General features: G+C 41.4%; 1 protein-coding gene across 1 annotated transcript; it reads right to left on the bottom strand.

Moving 5' to 3' along the window:
- Positions 1 to 1316: 1316 nt before the first annotated feature.
- DCSTAMP (dendrocyte expressed seven transmembrane protein) lies at positions 1317 to 9442 on the bottom strand. Its single transcript, XM_074901131.1, has 3 exons — positions 8417 to 9442; positions 2129 to 2449; positions 1317 to 1412 (listed from the first exon to the last, which is right to left on the bottom strand). The coding sequence occupies exons 1-3, from the start codon at positions 9440 to 9442 to the stop codon at positions 1317 to 1319; spliced, it is 1443 nt and encodes a 480-aa protein (XP_074757232.1).
- Between the last annotated feature and the right edge of the window lie 6954 nt (positions 9443 to 16396).

The following is a 16396-nucleotide window of genomic DNA, read 5'->3' on the forward strand; positions in this document are numbered from 1 at the left end:
TGACACTTGCTACTGGAAAGTTTTAAATAAGTCTTTATTCATTCAGATAACAGAGACATCAATCAATGGCTGCCTTGGGACCATGCACATATTACAGAGAGTACAGTTTGTTATCATACAACCTAAAGAAAGGTCGGCTGTGGATGAAAATCAAGAGTACACTGCCTGTTGGGTGGATTTTTAGCTCTATATTAAATCTTTACTGCCACATCAGTCAAGCCATTCCTGTGTCTTTATGCTTTTAGCATCTGTTCTTGTGTCACACAAAGGTAGCATCACTGATGTTAGTTGAATAGGTGAATTACTCAGTATTAGCTCAGGTTTGTTTCACTGACAAAAGGGTGGCTTTAGCAACATAATTAAGCCAATTTTTACCACTTCTGGAAGTTCCCACAGACTGCAAGATTCAAAGCATTGTTCACCTCTGTTTAAAAGCTCCTACACCTCTAAAACAGCTTGTTTGGACCCATGGCACCTGATTCCTCTGTTTCCTAGCTCTCGTGAGCATCCTCACTTCTGCATGTGCTACATTACCTCTCTCATGATCATCAAAGGTACAGAACAATCTGCACTAACTATGTCTATGGATACGTGAAGATGGGAGTCTAAAACCAAGTGTTCTGAGTGGGAGTATGGGATTAGAAACTTCTGAGAGACAAATCATCAAAAGTAAGTGGGAGAGCTGAGGTGGGAGGGAGAGTTTGGCTGGGCTAGAAGTTTGACAGAGCATATAGAGTACTGGCCCTGCAGAAGAGACAGCTACAGAGGCCGGAGCAGGTATAAGAAGCTAGGGATGGGAGAGAACCAGGCTGAAGGGTTTGGGGCAGTTGAGGGCTGACAAATAGATAGAAAAGTCTAGAAACATCCAAGTCCTCTAGTTAGACGCTTGGCCAGAGCAGAAGCCAATGGGCAGCCTCTGCTGTGTCTTCTATCTCCTGTGTCTGGCAAACGTGAAGAAGACAATCCTGCTGCTGCCAGTATGTCCTCTGTTAGCTCAACCCAAAGAGGTTTGTGCTGTAGTCCTAAAAGCTCCAAGCTGTTTGACTGTTCTTACACAGAAGAACAGACCCTCCATGGATTTCTAAAGTACCAGACAGTGCAGACCCTAAGTGGAAAAATGAGTATTAATGCAACGTGGAGTACTCTGTGGTGAAGAGCACAATATCTCCCGTGGCTTCTTTTCCACACTTTTCCAAAATACTCATGATTAGCCTTTGATCCTAATTTTTACATTTCAAAATTGACATTCCATAGGAAAGATGAGTGTAAACCAGAGGTCCCTGTGGAGCTAGAGCATCTCAACCTTATCCAAATATTCACTTGGTCTCTTTCACACTGTGTTGTCTTTTGCCATACTCTTCTTTCTTCTTGACTGCCTTTCTTGCCTTGAGTATTGGAAACCAGAAGCTGACCTGGAAAGAAAGAAATATGCTGCTATGATCAAAGTATTACTGAGTTAGAGATTGCCCAGACACAAGCATCCTGTGTAGTCAGTATTGAAGGCTGTTAAAAAAACCCAAAACAAACTATATGTGTCTGCAGTATCTATATGGATTTTCCATAAATATATGCATGTTTGTTATTTCCACAAGTGTATATATGCATATATATACAGGACAAATGTTTCTGCAAGTAAAAAGTTCTGTTTTCTAATGGTATTTGCAGTTGCACTCCTACTGTGTTTTAAAACAGAAATATATCACCTTCCATTTTGCTAAGCAACAACTGAACATCTTTCTCAACATTAAAAGGCTGCTCACAAATGCCTAACATTTGCTGTCTAGACTGCAGGAATACCCTTTGTGCTAGAGGTGCTTTTCATATGTTCATGAAAACCAAGTTTCTTCTCTGGAGAGCTCTAAGTCTGAGGAGTATTTTCCTGCCAACATGTAGTATTTGGGTGTACCCATGTCATATCTGATGCACATGTGTTGCAGGACAGAACAAAACAATTATATATGATCTAATCTCACCAATAGGCAACCTGTCAGTGGCTTCTGTGCAGAAGAGCACGGGGGAAAGTCTATTAGCACATAACTGAAATTAACAAGTGTTTAAGTATTTCCTGGATCTGGCTACCACCCTGAGAGTGGGAGATTTTTTTTTTTCCCTGGAGCTGATGGCTTACCGTTCTAGCAAACGTATTCTTCCCAGTTTTCTCTTGTAGCTTTGCTCTTTTCTTGAGTAATTTTGCATGCAAATAATGTATCCGTTTCATCTCGGTGTCAGGATAAAATGAAGTTGAAATGAGTATTTTAAGTTGGGTCAGGAGGCCAGAGAATAACCCAAAAATGATTAAGAAGATGATGATGACTCCAAGCTGGATCCATGTTGTGGAGAGAACAAGTTCTGGCTGAGGAATGCAGTCATGCTTAAACAAAGAGATCTTGAAAGGATTAGTCTTTTCAATATGCTCTCTCATACCAAAGATGAAGCTGTTCTCATTCCTCTGCACAAGAAAAGGGGAAAAAAAAGAGTTGGTTATAGTACTCATTCCCTCCTTTCTTAATATTTCTCCCACTGGACATTCATATTTACCAAGGACCATAAATCATCTAGTCCATCCAGTGTCTATATATGCTATGCTGATAACAATATATTTATTGGATATTTATAAATGTTTCAGACTGCATTATCACCATTTGTTTTGGGAGACCGTGACATAATTTGGACTATTAAGAGCTTACTTTCTCAGTGGCTCTGATAGACAAACATTTAGCTAATCTGACTATAATGATTTAATATATTACCACTCCCATGAATCTGCTCAGATCCTCCGTTAGAGGGTCCTTCCTTCAGAGTAAAACAGCAGAGCAGAGTGTGCTCATCTCTTTGGTGGTGGCTCAGTACGTGACCAGCAGTGCTTCCACACCCACCTAGGCAGAGGCTCTGACCACGAGGTTGTCACACAATGCCACCTCTACTAGATGCCTTTGCTTAGAAGAGCTGATGTCTTGCACTGTTTGTGGACTGCAATGCTGGATGAGAGGGACTAAATTAGACATGCTTTTGGGACCAGTATTTCATACTGGCAGGCAACATTCTGCTCTGTGTATAGGAATGCTGTAGGGAACTGATTCACCCAGCCCTCTTTTCTGACTGTGTCAGGGGGATATGTAACTCTTCCTTGTGGCTCTTCTAACTACCCTACAGAGGCCAGGCACTTTGCTTACATGCTCATTGGAAGAATCAGGTCCCCAAAGCATGCTATCCATTTTCAGCCTGTTTGCCTTTTCTTGACATTATCCTGTTCCTGTCTATCTCAGTATATTTTGTGCCTAATCTGAACCAATGTTTAAGCAAGGAAAAACTGCATTAGGGACTCAATGTGGAACAGGGGTACAAGTGCATGAAGAACTTTACAGGTCATACTAAACATCTCAAGAAGTTGCTGAGTCTGTCCTGCTCACCCAGCCAGCTTTCTAGACTCCCTGAGATCAGCAGCCCTGAGGCTTTTTATGACAAACCGGTTGAGATTAAATTTTAAGTTTTCATGTGGCTATCAGAAACAATCTGAAGAAGGCATAATTTTCTGTTTTGGGAGAATCAAACAGGTTTCCACTGGAGTGAACACTGAAACACATAAAGAGACCAACTTCATAGTACAGGACTCATGAATCAGCCAGACAGGGTCAGGCTCAGGCCCTCTGTCCACAGATGGTGGGACTAAGCTCCTTCTTTGTCCTGACTTGGGTCACACCTAAGGCAGGTGTTGTGGTTTAAGCCCAGAAGACAACTGAGCACCACACACCTGCTTGCTCACTCCTTCACCCCCAGAGATGGGGAGGTGAATATAAAACAAAAGCCTCAGGATCAAGACAAGAACAGGGTGGGATGATTCATCAGTTATGGTCACAGGCAAAAGACAGACTCGACTGGGGAGGGAAAAGAACATCAACTTAATTTTAACACCACCACCAACAACAACACTAAGTTACCAATCAAACAGAGTAGGACAGTGAGAAATACCACTAAATCTTAAAAACACCTTGCCTTCTTCCCAGGCTCAGCTTTGCTTCTGATTTCTCTACCTTCTCCCGTCCAGCAGAGCAGGGGGCAGGGTATGGGAGCTGCCATCAGTTCAGCACCCATGCTGCTCCTTCCTCCTCAGGGGGGAGGACTCACACTCTTCCTCTGCTCCAGCATGGGGTCCCTCTCACGGGAAACTCCTCCATGAACTTCTCCAACATGACTCCTTTCCACAGGGCTGCAGCTTTTCATGGATTGCTCCAGTGAGTCCCTTCCATGGGGTGCAGTCCTCTGAGCAACAGTCTGCTCCAGTGAGGGCTTACCTCAGAGTCCCAGCCTTCTTTGGGGGCAGGCATCTGCTCTGGTATGGGGTCTTCCACAGGCTGTATGTTGGCATATGCTCCACTAGTGACCTCCATGGGCTGCAGGGGAACCTCTTCTCTGGTGCACCTCACTCTCCTCCTCCTTTCTTCAACTGGCCTCAGTGTTTTCATAGGTATTTCCCTCACAACTCCTTCTCCTCCCAGGTTCCCCTTCCTAAAAGCATTGTTGCAGAGGTTCAGCTAGTATCACTAATTGGCTCTGCCTTGGCCAGAGACAGGTCCAACTTGGAGATGGGGGAGCTTCTAGAAGCTTCTCAGAGGATCCAAACCTGTAGCCCACTTTTCCTGCTAACAAAACCCTGCCACACATTAACCCAACACAGCAGGCCATGATAAGCGGCTGTCCTCAAGGTATTCTAATCAAAGGATTAGAAACACAGGCAAAACCGTACACAGCAGTACAAAGAGAATAACTGAAGATACAATAGGTTGCTTAGGGTTGTGTTCAGTCGGATTTTTAATATATAGTGTTTGATCACCTGAAGAGTTAAAAAAAAAAAAAATTTGAACGTTGAAATGGAATTTCCTTTAATTTGTGCCCATTGCCTCTTGTCCCTGCAATGGGCACCACTGAGAAGAATCTGGCTCCTCTTTCTTACACCCACACCCCATAACGTATTTATACACACTGATGAGAAACTCCCAAGCCATCTCTTTCCCAGCTGTCTCAGTCTCTCCTCACATGATAGATGCTCCAGTCCTTTAATCATCTTCTTGACCATTTTCTCAACTCACTCCAGTATATGCCTCTCTTGTACTGGGTCTCATCAGTGCTAAGCAGAGGGGAAGGATCACCACTCTCAGCCTGCTGACAACACTCTGCCTAATGCAGCCCAGGATATCTCTTTATTTGCCAGAAAGGCACATTGCAGGCTTGTGGTCAACATGGTGTCCATCAGAACTCTCAGGGACTTTTTCTGTAAAGCCACTTCCCAGCCAGTTGGACCCCAACAGTGCCTGGGGTTATTTCTTGTCAAAGACCGCAAGACATGGAATTCCTCTTCGCGACTATTGTGAGGTTCCTGTCAGCCCAATTCTCTAGCCTTTCCATGTCCCTCTGAATGGCAGCGCAGTTCACTGGTGTTTCAGCCACTCTTCCCAGTTCTATATTATCTGCAAACTTGTGTGGCTACAATCTGTTCCTCTGTTGTTCATTAATCAATAAGTTAAACAGTATAGGATCCAGTGTCTATTCCTGGGGGACATCAGAAATTACTTTGTTCCACTAATCAGAATTTTTTAGGTTCAGCAGTTCAGCCAAATTTTAGATCACATCATTCTTCATTTATGTAGCCCATGCTTCATCAGTTTGGCAATGAGGATTGTGGAAGACACTGTCACAGACCCTAATAAATGCAGAATCAGCATCCACTGTTCTCTCTTCATCCAACAAACCAGTGATTGTATCATAGAACGCTGTTAGGTTGGTCAAGCATGATTTAGCATTTATAAATCCATGCTGAATACTCCTAATATTCTTCCTGGCCTTCATGTGTTTGAAAATGGCTTCCACAGTTATATTCTCCATCACTTTTGCAGGAATCAAGGTGAAGTTGACCAGACTGTAGTTCCCTGGATCCTTCTCCTTATCTTTCCTGAAGATGGAAGAGACAATTGCTTCTTTCCAGTCCTCAGGAACCTCTCCCAGGTGCCATGGCCTTTCAAAGATAATCAAGAGTGGCCTCACAGTGACATCAGCCAGCTCTCTCATCACCTGTGGGTGCCTCTGCAGGGGGGACCATAAGGTCCCATGGACTCTGTTTAAATGTTCTCTAAGCTGATCCTTGCTCCAGACTTCCTCTCTGGTCTCAGAGGCTTGGGATTTCTGATGGCTGGTCTTCCTAGTAAAGGCAGAGCTGAAGGTGACATTGAGTACTTTGGGCTTTTCCACGTCCTTTGTCACCAGAACCCCTAGTGCACTTAGCAGTGGACCTGTATTTCCCCATGGCTGTCTTTTGCTGTTGATAGGCCTGTAGAAGCCCTTTGTGCTGCCCTTTACCTGACTCCCCTGATTCAGCTCCAGGTGTGCTTTGGCTTTCTTGCCTGCATCCCTATACAATCAGTATCTCTATGTTCCTCCTGGGCCCCCTGTACCTGCTTCCACCTCCTGTATGCTGCTTCTTTACATTTGAGTTTTGTCAGGAGCCCCTTGCTCATCCATGCTGGTCTCCTGCTGCTTTTGCTTGATAAAGTCGGCATGAATAATTCTTGATCTTGGACTAGGTGATTTTTGAATATCAGCCAGCTCTCCTGAACCCTTTTTCTGTCAGGGACCATACTGCAGGGGACCAGGAACATTTCACATGCTAGTTTGGTGGTGCTAGAACACAGCTGCTGTGCAGCAGCAAGGTTTATATGAAGTATAAAGGCCCTTTAGCATGCATAGCAATCTGTGTCCTCAGTATATCTCACATTTGACTGACCAGATGATGAAAGCCTCTCTGCTTTTGCACAGGAATCTAAGCTCTTCCAGATGGGTCTGACTTGCTATACATGTGGCTATTGCAGAATTACAGTGAATCCAATGGCTTTTGCACCTATCTTCCTAACAGAAAATTTAAGTAACAGTTAGAAGGGTAACAATTAGAAGTTGGCAGCCTCTGTCCTCTAGGAAAGTGATTTTCCACTGACACAATCTGGGAACCTTTGGTTTGCATCTGCCGTATGGATACTGCATTTTTCTACTCTTCATTTAGATAAAACTGGACAATAATTTAATTTTTATCCCATGGAAGAGTTTGATATTTTGATATACAATACAAAATATCATTATCTGAATTTGACAAGCAGCTTGACTTCATTTCAGCTAATTTCATTAGTAGTTCACATTTGCCTGAAGTGCTCCCATTCCTCAAGGATTCTATCCACTACATCTCCCTTCCCCTTCACGGTTCAGTCTCAAACAGATAAATGTCCTATGACACACCAGAACCACCAGTCTTCCACAACACTGTCTAAGCTGAACTTGCAATGATTTAACAGTGTGTCATAGAAAACATGGTCTGACTGAAGAAGCCAACACACAGGTTCCGTATGTCACGTATGGAAAAGTGAGAATGAGAATCTATCTGCCAAAGATTGTATGTTTTCTTCTCTTTGCTTGTAAATTCAATCAACATATTTATTGCATTGCTCACCTTAATAATCTTGCTCTGTGGAATTGCTTTTGGCTAGATGAATTTTGGGAGGATGGCAGAATTGGGAATGGATTCTCATTATTATGAGCTCTAAGAGGAAGTAATAGAAAATGCTGAGTAAGAAAAATTTGACAGAAGAAAGAGCATATATCGTATTGTACTAACAGTCAAGCATCCCTTTGAAGTCGTATATCCTGAAAGTATCAAAGGGTTATATGCTTTTGGGAAACATTTTAAGCCTGACCTTGCAAGCTATAAAACTGGGCAGCTTTCATGTGCCCACACAACATCACATGGGTCATACACTCCAGCAGTGAAACCTCCAGCTTTTGAACTATTCACAGACCGTGAGCAATCTGATCCGACTCTCGAGTTGTCCCTGTTTTGAGCATGAGGTTGGTCTAGATGGTCTCCAGACATCCCTTCCAACCTAATTACTCCATGGTTGTCTATGCCACTGATTAAGCTTGAGATTTTGGCAATGTGTTATTATTTCATGTGTATGCAGCCATGCTTTTTTAAATTATGAGTTCCTCACACTACTCAGCTAAAGAAAGCTAGGTACCTCTTACGTCGGTGTCACAGTGGCATTTTGACTATAAAAGTGGTGTTTCACGAAAGTCAGCATTGTGAGTTTCCAATTTTAAGTTTCAGGTCTTCTCCACATATATAAATGGACAAATGAAAGCGCTTCTTCCTATATTTACCATTTTCTAGAAATATGATGACATTTTGGAAGGTGATTAGAACTGTCAGGTTCGATCCAATGCACATATCTGTAAAGGCAATGGCCTTTTTTGAAACAAATTATAATTTCATGAAAGAACTGATGGCTCATTGGCTGTATGTCTGCTCCTGCAGCTGCTGAAGATGAAGAAAAATTTTCAACGCTAAACTAAGAAATATAGAGTACTGATAAGCACTTACTTGCTGAGAGAGGCTGAGTTGAATCTCTAGATCCGGTACTTCTCGGAGATGTTTATTCACAGAATTAATTAACCAATAAAACAAATAATCCAGTACAGCAAACAGAAGCCAGATGCAAAGATGAATAATTACAGGGAGAAAAAAATGCTGCATGTTTTTTCTGTCCTTCCTTGTGAGGCAGAAAGATGGAATTGTCACATAATCTTTTTTTTCTTTTCGGTTAAGTGGCAGAAGACAGGGTCTTTGCTCTTGCTTTTGGTGCTCATCAAATGCAATGAACTGTTTTGTGATATAAATATTCTTGAATTTGGCACTGTGAGGGCCCACAAATTTTTTGATAAAGAGGCCAGTTCCAAAAGAAGCTAGAAAAATCCCCACTACAGGCAATACTTTCTGGCCTATATCGGGCAGTATAGTCAGCATAAAAGATATCTGGTTAGCAACTCTCTGGATTTCTTGCTTTGTGTCATTTAGCTCTTGTTTTAATGCATCATCTAAAATCGAATAAGATGATGTGAATTCATGCCTTAGGAACACTATATATTTAAATAGTTCAGGGGAAAGCTTGGCCATCTCGTAAATCCATTTTACTGCATCAACATAATATTTTATCAAGTCAAATTTCTCATACTCTAAATGACATGTTATACTGTCTGCAAGAACCTTTAGGTTATGAAAAATATTTTGGATGTTGCCGGCCACCACGACACCTGTGCCAGCAGTAATAAGAGCATTTCTGCCATTTTGCAATCCACAAGAAAGAAGGAACAGGACACTAAAACAGCGCAGGTGCTTGAAACATGAGAGTGCAATAGAAAGTGAGATCCAGATGAATACAGAAATCAGTAAGGGACCCAAAGGGTGGTGTGCCAGGGAGAAGTACATGCCAAGGAATAAGAGAAAGCTTGAGATGAAGCCAACTGCAGAGCAAACTGCAAAAAGTTGCATCAGATACTTCCAGCCAGGCTTCCTTTCAGATATAAAAATTCCCCATGCATTCTGGGCTATCGAGACAAATGTTCTCATTTTCTTCTGATTGTTGCTGACACTGCAATGGCACAAAGTAAAAGGAAAGGAAAAAAAAATACTGTTAGTTATAGGGTCACACTACTGACAATGATGTACTTTTAACTGAACCACCCCATGTGAGACCCAAATCTTTGTCCCCAGTATCACATATATAAACACGGAAGAGGTGACTCTAAGAGGTATTCTATCTTTTTTCCAAAGGATTTTTGTCCCTTTACTTTTTGTTCACTTTGATTTCTCATTTGCTATGTATACACAGAGGTTCATATGTACATATATGTGTATGCTTATGTATGAGAGGGACACAAGTCTCCCGTAGCACCCAGTGCTTCCCCACAGACTCTACCTTTGCCTTACAGGGATGCCAGGAAGGGCAAGAGGGGAGCATAGACACTTCCCATGGGTACCCTGATGCAGTGGAGTGCAGGTCATCCTGCAAAGACCATCCAGAACAGATGCCAGGGAGGGAGGAATGGGCAGAGCAGCATGTGAATGCTCCCCAGGGTTGGGGAATGAAGCTCTCCTTTTTCAGCTGGAGGTAGGTCAGTACAGAGGGAAGAAACTGTGTCTCAGAGGGATCATTCTTTCTTTGGGTCTCTCCTGGGATAGCACAGCTACAAATTGGTCCATATACACTTTTAATACCAATTGCTTGCACTTGTCACCATCTCTCCTGCCCATCAGCATACCCATACTGTAAATTACAGAGTATTTCTGTGAGATTCAATTGAGTTTGATGGGAGACAGTCCAGTGCTCACTTCTTTCCTTCTTCTTTTACAATATAATATTTTTAGTGCAAATTGTCCAAAGATGCAAGATCAGTTTATGTGCATATTAGCCTTTTAATATACTAGAACAAATGAGATACTAATTAAATAAAATAAACTGCTGCAATTTTATCTTATAATAAAGAACAGTTGATTTCACAAAATCATCCTGAATATATTACTTGTCTTTTGTTTAGCTTGAACACAGCAGGTAGCCAGGAACTAAACCATTATTTTGGACACATACTGAATTTTACTGGCATTTGACTTTATGAATTCTGTGAGCATTCACTGCACCATTTTCCCCTTCCTCTCACTGTAATTAGTTATTAGTTATGTCATTGTTGGCTTTGCATACAATGGAAGGTGAGGATGATTGGAGGAGGCGTCTGACCCCAGCTGGGACCTTCTTGGACTGCTGTGCTCAGTGTGCTGCTTTTTCTTAGCCCCACTTGAGCCTGATCATTTCTAGTGCTATCCTGAAAGATGCTGAGTGGTTTTGGTGCTTAATTGCTTCATCAGTGATTAACAATGGGCAATAGGTCTCAGGGTGGGCTCAGTCCCTGGCACTATCACCACTCTGCTTGGGAAGGTTGAGGAAATTGCTTCCCTCCAGGACCTCAGTGAACAGCTGTAAACAGAGTATAACAGCAATTAGCAGCTCCCTTGCAGGAGTAAACTTAATTAATTACCGTCCCTGAAATATGTAGAAGTTACCAGGTGTTTGGGAAAGTGGTGCAAGCGAAATGGGGGGTAGAGGTAGCACACAAGTCACTGGACTCCAGCTTTGCCATGAGTAGAGCTGTCCTCTGCTGACATGGATGGCTTGCTTTGCCCTCTTCTTTCCAAGCTAGAAATTAACGAGGCATTTTCAGGAAACATAATTAAAATGGAGATGTTCATAATCCTGGAGTCAGGCAGAACCAGACTTAACAGCCAGCAAACCCTGCCAGCACATCCTGAACTTTCTAGATGAGATCATTAAACAGTACCTGTCACCACATCTTCTGTGTAGATCTAAGAAAAATTGCCCTGTACAGTGAATAGATCTGGAGTTCTGTTCTTGGTTTTAGAAGCCATAAAAAAATCAAGTGCAAAAAAGTTAGCATTTATGTAATATTATGCCACCAAAAAAAAAATCCATGTGAGAAAGTAACATGTTTTGAGCTTTCTTTTGCAGCACTGATTTCACAGCTGTTCTTAAGTGTAGTTTCTGCATGGTTTTGTGTGTTTGTATGTATGGGTATGGTGTGTTCCTGTTAGTGTGTATAAGCATTTGGTAAATGGCTGCAAAACGTGACTGGGGGTTTGGCATGACTGCATCTAAGAATTGGAGAGACAGTCAAGAACAAAGTCTTGGAACTAACAAGAGCCATACTTCTAGACCAGGAAGCTAAAGACTTGCAAAATATGGACAGAACTTGAAAATAATCAAAAAGTCTCCTTTACTGGGCAGATTCAATGCTGTTACATGAGATCACTGCACTACTCAGCACATACATGGCATGTTTGTCCCTAACCTGCACAAACCCCGTTTTAAGGCAGGAAAGGCATCATAAGAAGCCACTGAATTTTGGAGCCTGTGGCACAGATACTCAGGTATCTCAGCATGATCACTGAAGTTCAGAAGGGAGCATTCCCATCAGAGCACATCTCTGAGCTCAGCCGCCACCAGGGTCAGAGTCAGGCTCACAGTGTGTATCTCTGTGGCTTGTCTGACACCTCCAATTTCCCCCATAAGACATCAGCAACAGACATCGATATCCAACACAGAAGAATCACACAAAAGATGAAAACTCTAAACCTAAAAAAATGTGGAGGCTGAAAATTCTGGTATCAGCAGGCACTTAAACAGCTGTGAATGCTTAGGAAGGGAAAATAACACTCTGGCTCGGAGGTAGAAATAAATCTTTTGCTCAACTAAAGAGGCTAATTCAGCGTTTAAAGAAATAGTAAATCTTCAGAGCTTTTTGGAATGATTCCTCCTGAAAACATAAATCACAAAAGCTCTTCTGAAGCTGTTAGGTGCCAATATGAATTCTAACAGGAGGCTGACAAGAACAAAACCTTCATTTCAATTGCAGTCTGAAGCAAAGTATTTTTTTCTTCTGTCCAGTAACATGAACTAACGTGGGGGCTGCTGCCATTATTTATGTAGCATAAGAAAAGAATTATTCTTGGAAAGCAGTTTCTAGCTCTTAAGTGCCAGTTTCTTTCCACCATAGTTTCTCATTCCTTATGCCACAGAGGGGAGCTGGAAACTCTTGTGCTCTAGCTCTGCCTTTGAACCTGATTTTTCTGTAGGGTCCAAGGGGAACCTCTCTATGCCTTTGTTTCCCTCTCCAGGAATTACTTACTCAGATCTGGAAGTGTGATACTCATCTGCCATATGGCATGCTGGCAGGAGTAATTATAAGAAAAAAAATTTCCAAAAGGAGCCTCTCCAGTTTGGGCTATACTTCTTAAAGCTCATGATGTACTGAAATTAATGCAATACAATTAGAGGTATTTTCCTAGTTTCATTTTAAAAATAAAAGTAATTGGAGGATAAGTACATAGCTTTAAGAGTCCCTAGAAAATGTCTTTCCAGGTCAGCCATAAGCTCTGTACTAGAGCTATGTCTTTTTTACACAGTACATGCTCACACCGTGTAGGACTTCTTCCCTGCCTGCAATGGATATTCTTCCATATTAATTGTCCAAGAAGTTTTAGCCATCTTCACTACCAGGTTTGTCCTGTCCTAGTCCCTTGTTCACCTCATATCTGATGATGGCTTACTACAGATAGAATAGAAAGAATAGAATAGATACAATAATCATCTAGTCCAACTGTGATAGACTGAAACTCCTTATATTTGCAGGTAGTATTTCCGAAACCTCCTCTACCTGGGCTACCGCTTGTTTAGAGGTGATTAACAGGCCAACATTTCTAATTAACGGACTAGCCATGCATGCAAACTCTTTGCCAATTTTTAATGTAACAGAAGAAGCAGATGTTTCCTAAAAACATATAGTGAGAAACAGAATGAGATTACTAAATAATTAGCTTTTTTAATAGAGATACAGCTGATTTGGCAAAGCATGATCAACTGAGTCAGATCTTTAAGTCTCAAGACAAAGCTTGAGAACTACAAGTCCCATTGAGTTAGGACCGCTTAGTACCACCCAGTTTTTGTGCCCACACACAAAACCTGACTCAACTTTTCTCTGCACAGCACTGTTGTTTGAGCTGATCTCAGAGGGAGTACAGCAGTTTGCAGGCCCTTTTCCCTGCACAGCGCAAAGGTTCCTAATACAGAATAATAAAGTCTTGTTCAGAGAGGCATTAGATTAAATGGGAAATTTATATCCCATTGGTGCTAAAGCTTTAGCTACACAGTGATCTTCATAAATCCTCTGGATTTTATACAGGAATTAAGAAAGAGAAAGTACACAATAAGAATATAAAACCAACTATTTCCTTTTTTGGCAGTTTCAGCAGCCTTCTCTCCCAGCCTGGATCAGTTACGTTGAAATGTAAGAGAATTACTTCCCTTTTTTGGATACCATCAGAAAATACAATGCTGAACTATGGTAAGAGGCAAAATTACAGGAGGGGATCCTACATGGTTTCCTCTGGTCAGTGTAGGACATGCAGCAAAGAAATAAAAGCCCAATCAAAAATCCAGCAACATTACTGTAATTATCCCTAGGAATTTGCTGAGACCCCTGTCATTTCTCATGTTCACATTATTTGCTTTTAACTGCAGGGGGAAGGAGAGGGAATGGTACTAAACACAAAACACAGGCGAGGGCTAAAATATCTACTCAAATATGTGCACACAGGAACTTTAAATACTAAACAACACAGCAATGCAAATAAAACAATGATTTATACACATGCAAAACCAAACAAAAATAACGACTGACCAAGATCTCTTCTTCTTCATGTATTTAAAATAAATAGTTCAGGAAAATTCCGAACACTTCAAGATATTATCAGGTCTTTAGGCTGCCACAAATTGGTTACATTTCATCTAATATCAGAAGTCTATAGCATTGAGGGTTGGACTAGACCATCTTTAAAGGTCCCTTCCAATCCAAACCATTCTCTGATACTGTAATGACCACATCTGAGCTATCCATCTTTATGTCAGTGAGGAGAAAAAGGCAGTTACCCACAGACATACTTTAGACCTGTTTTAGAAGTCAGCCCTCATGTGAGATGGATTGCATCCTAGGGGAAATTTTTCTCTATCTCAACTATGAAAAGAGTCTGGATTACTCAGAGGTATCCAAAGCCAGGTGAGATGAACCTCTCCCTGTGTTTCTCTGTTGCAAATACAGGTTGTATCTGACTGAGCTGGGCACTCAGAGCAGGACACAGGAAAGGTGTTGTGAGCAGCAATAGAAAATGGACAGCTAAGGAAGGAACATGGATCAAGAAACCAAATTTTCTCACTTATACTGCTATGGTCTGTATTAGATTTGGAAGCTCTGTTGCAGAAGACCCACAGACATATTCTTCCTTTAAAGCACAGGCAAGAATGGAGGCAGTTTGGGAAACCCAAATGGTAGTTTGCTATTTACAAAAACAACTCTACAAAGCACAGAAATTTCCAGTATGAGGGATGGAAGGGAACATAAGAGGTTACATAGTCCCTCCTCCTACACATAATATTACTGTACATAGTTTTGGGAGAGCTTAGGACTAAATTGTTTCATGAACTTTAGGAATAGACCCTCCAATCAGTAAGGTGACAATTAACTTAAAGCAAGTCCTTTTACCTGAGAACAGCTAACTCAGTCCATGATTACTATCCACAGTTCCTTGATACTAATCCTAAAGCATTACTTACAGGCCCTCCTGTAAAGCGCATGAAGGATCTTCACAGTTCTGTGTGTTTCTTGATTTTGGTGAGGAACTGAGAGGGACACCAGTAAAAAAATTTCACATGAGTAATTTTTTTCCCATACACTCCCTCAATGAGTCAGGCACACTACAATTTTGAAATTATTCTGGTTTTGACAGAGATTAATGAGGAAATAACTTATGCACAAGACCAAAATAGTATATAATTTGCAAGTGCCACTTTTCACCTTTCTTCTGGCAGAGTAATAGATATCAGCAAATGAGTTCATGGGTCTAGATTTCAAAAACTTAATTTTATGTTGAATAATGTCTTAAATCCAGAACTTCTAAGCTATTTTGGTGCTTCACAATGAAACTATCAGCAATTCAGTGCCCAAATAACTTTGAAGCTCTAATCATTCTTACCATACTAATGTTCCTACTGAGATCTGTGCACATATTTCTGTAGACAATCTGTCAGAAAATGACCCTTGGAATGATACCCACCTTAAATATCCAACAAAGACACTCAAATTATGTATGGCAAGTCCTTGGTTAATAAAGATAATTGATACACAGCAGCATAGAGCTACTATTCAGAGGAATTTTGACAGGCTGGAGAAATGGATTGACAAGACTCTCGTGAAGTTCACCAGAAGAAAATGCAAAGTCCTGCTCCTGGGGAGGGGGCTGGAGCTGACTGTCTGGGAAACAGATTTTTTGAAAAAGGTTTGGATCTCTTTGTGGAAAACAAGTTGAACCTAGGCCAGCAATGCACCCTCATGGCACGGGTAGCCAATGGGATCCTGAGCTTATTGCCATGACTCTTACCTGCAAGTCGGGGAAAGTGATTCTTCCCCTCAACTCAGCACTGGTGAGACCACATGTGTAGTCCTGTGTTCGGCAAAGAAATCCCAGTACAACAGAGCAGCATGATCTAGCTGGACCTGCTTTGAGTGGGGAATTGAACTAAATGGCTTCCAGAGGTCCCTTTCGACATAAATTATTTTTCACCAGATGCCTTACCAGACAAGACCAAAATATCAAAACCATTTAAACTTTCTACTGATCTCTACTAGTACAGTACCATGTATATGTGCTGTGTTCTATTCTCCATTTGCTCCAGATAAGTTTAAAGAATATTACACACCTATCAAAAGTAAAACATTCTACCTCAATAATAAAAAAAATCCCCAACAAAATATTATTACTTCAGTAGCTTTGAGGTCCTAAAAAAGGGTGAAATCAGTCTGTCTTCCAGGAGTTTACCTGCATAAAGGACTGCAGAGTAACAGACATCTTAAATACCCTACTGCACTTGTAACTTGACTAAGCAGATATATGAACTCTTAT

The sequence above is a fragment of the Athene noctua genome, chromosome 2, assembly GCF_965140245.1.
Source record: "Athene noctua chromosome 2, bAthNoc1.hap1.1, whole genome shotgun sequence".
Classification (NCBI taxonomy): domain Eukaryota; kingdom Metazoa; phylum Chordata; class Aves; order Strigiformes; family Strigidae; genus Athene; species Athene noctua.

Coding starts and splice junctions, on each gene's coding strand:
- DCSTAMP (XM_074901131.1), bottom strand. CDS start 9,442: ATGAGAACATTTGTCTCGATAGCCCAGAATGCATGGGGAATTTTTATA. Junction 2,450..8,416: donor AACTCAGCCTCTCTCAGCAA/GTAAGTGCTTAT, acceptor TTTCTTGTGCAG/AGGAATGAGAACAGCTTCAT. Junction 1,413..2,128: donor AGAATACGTTTGCTAGAACG/GTAAGCCATCAG, acceptor CTTTCTTTCCAG/GTCAGCTTCTGGTTTCCAAT.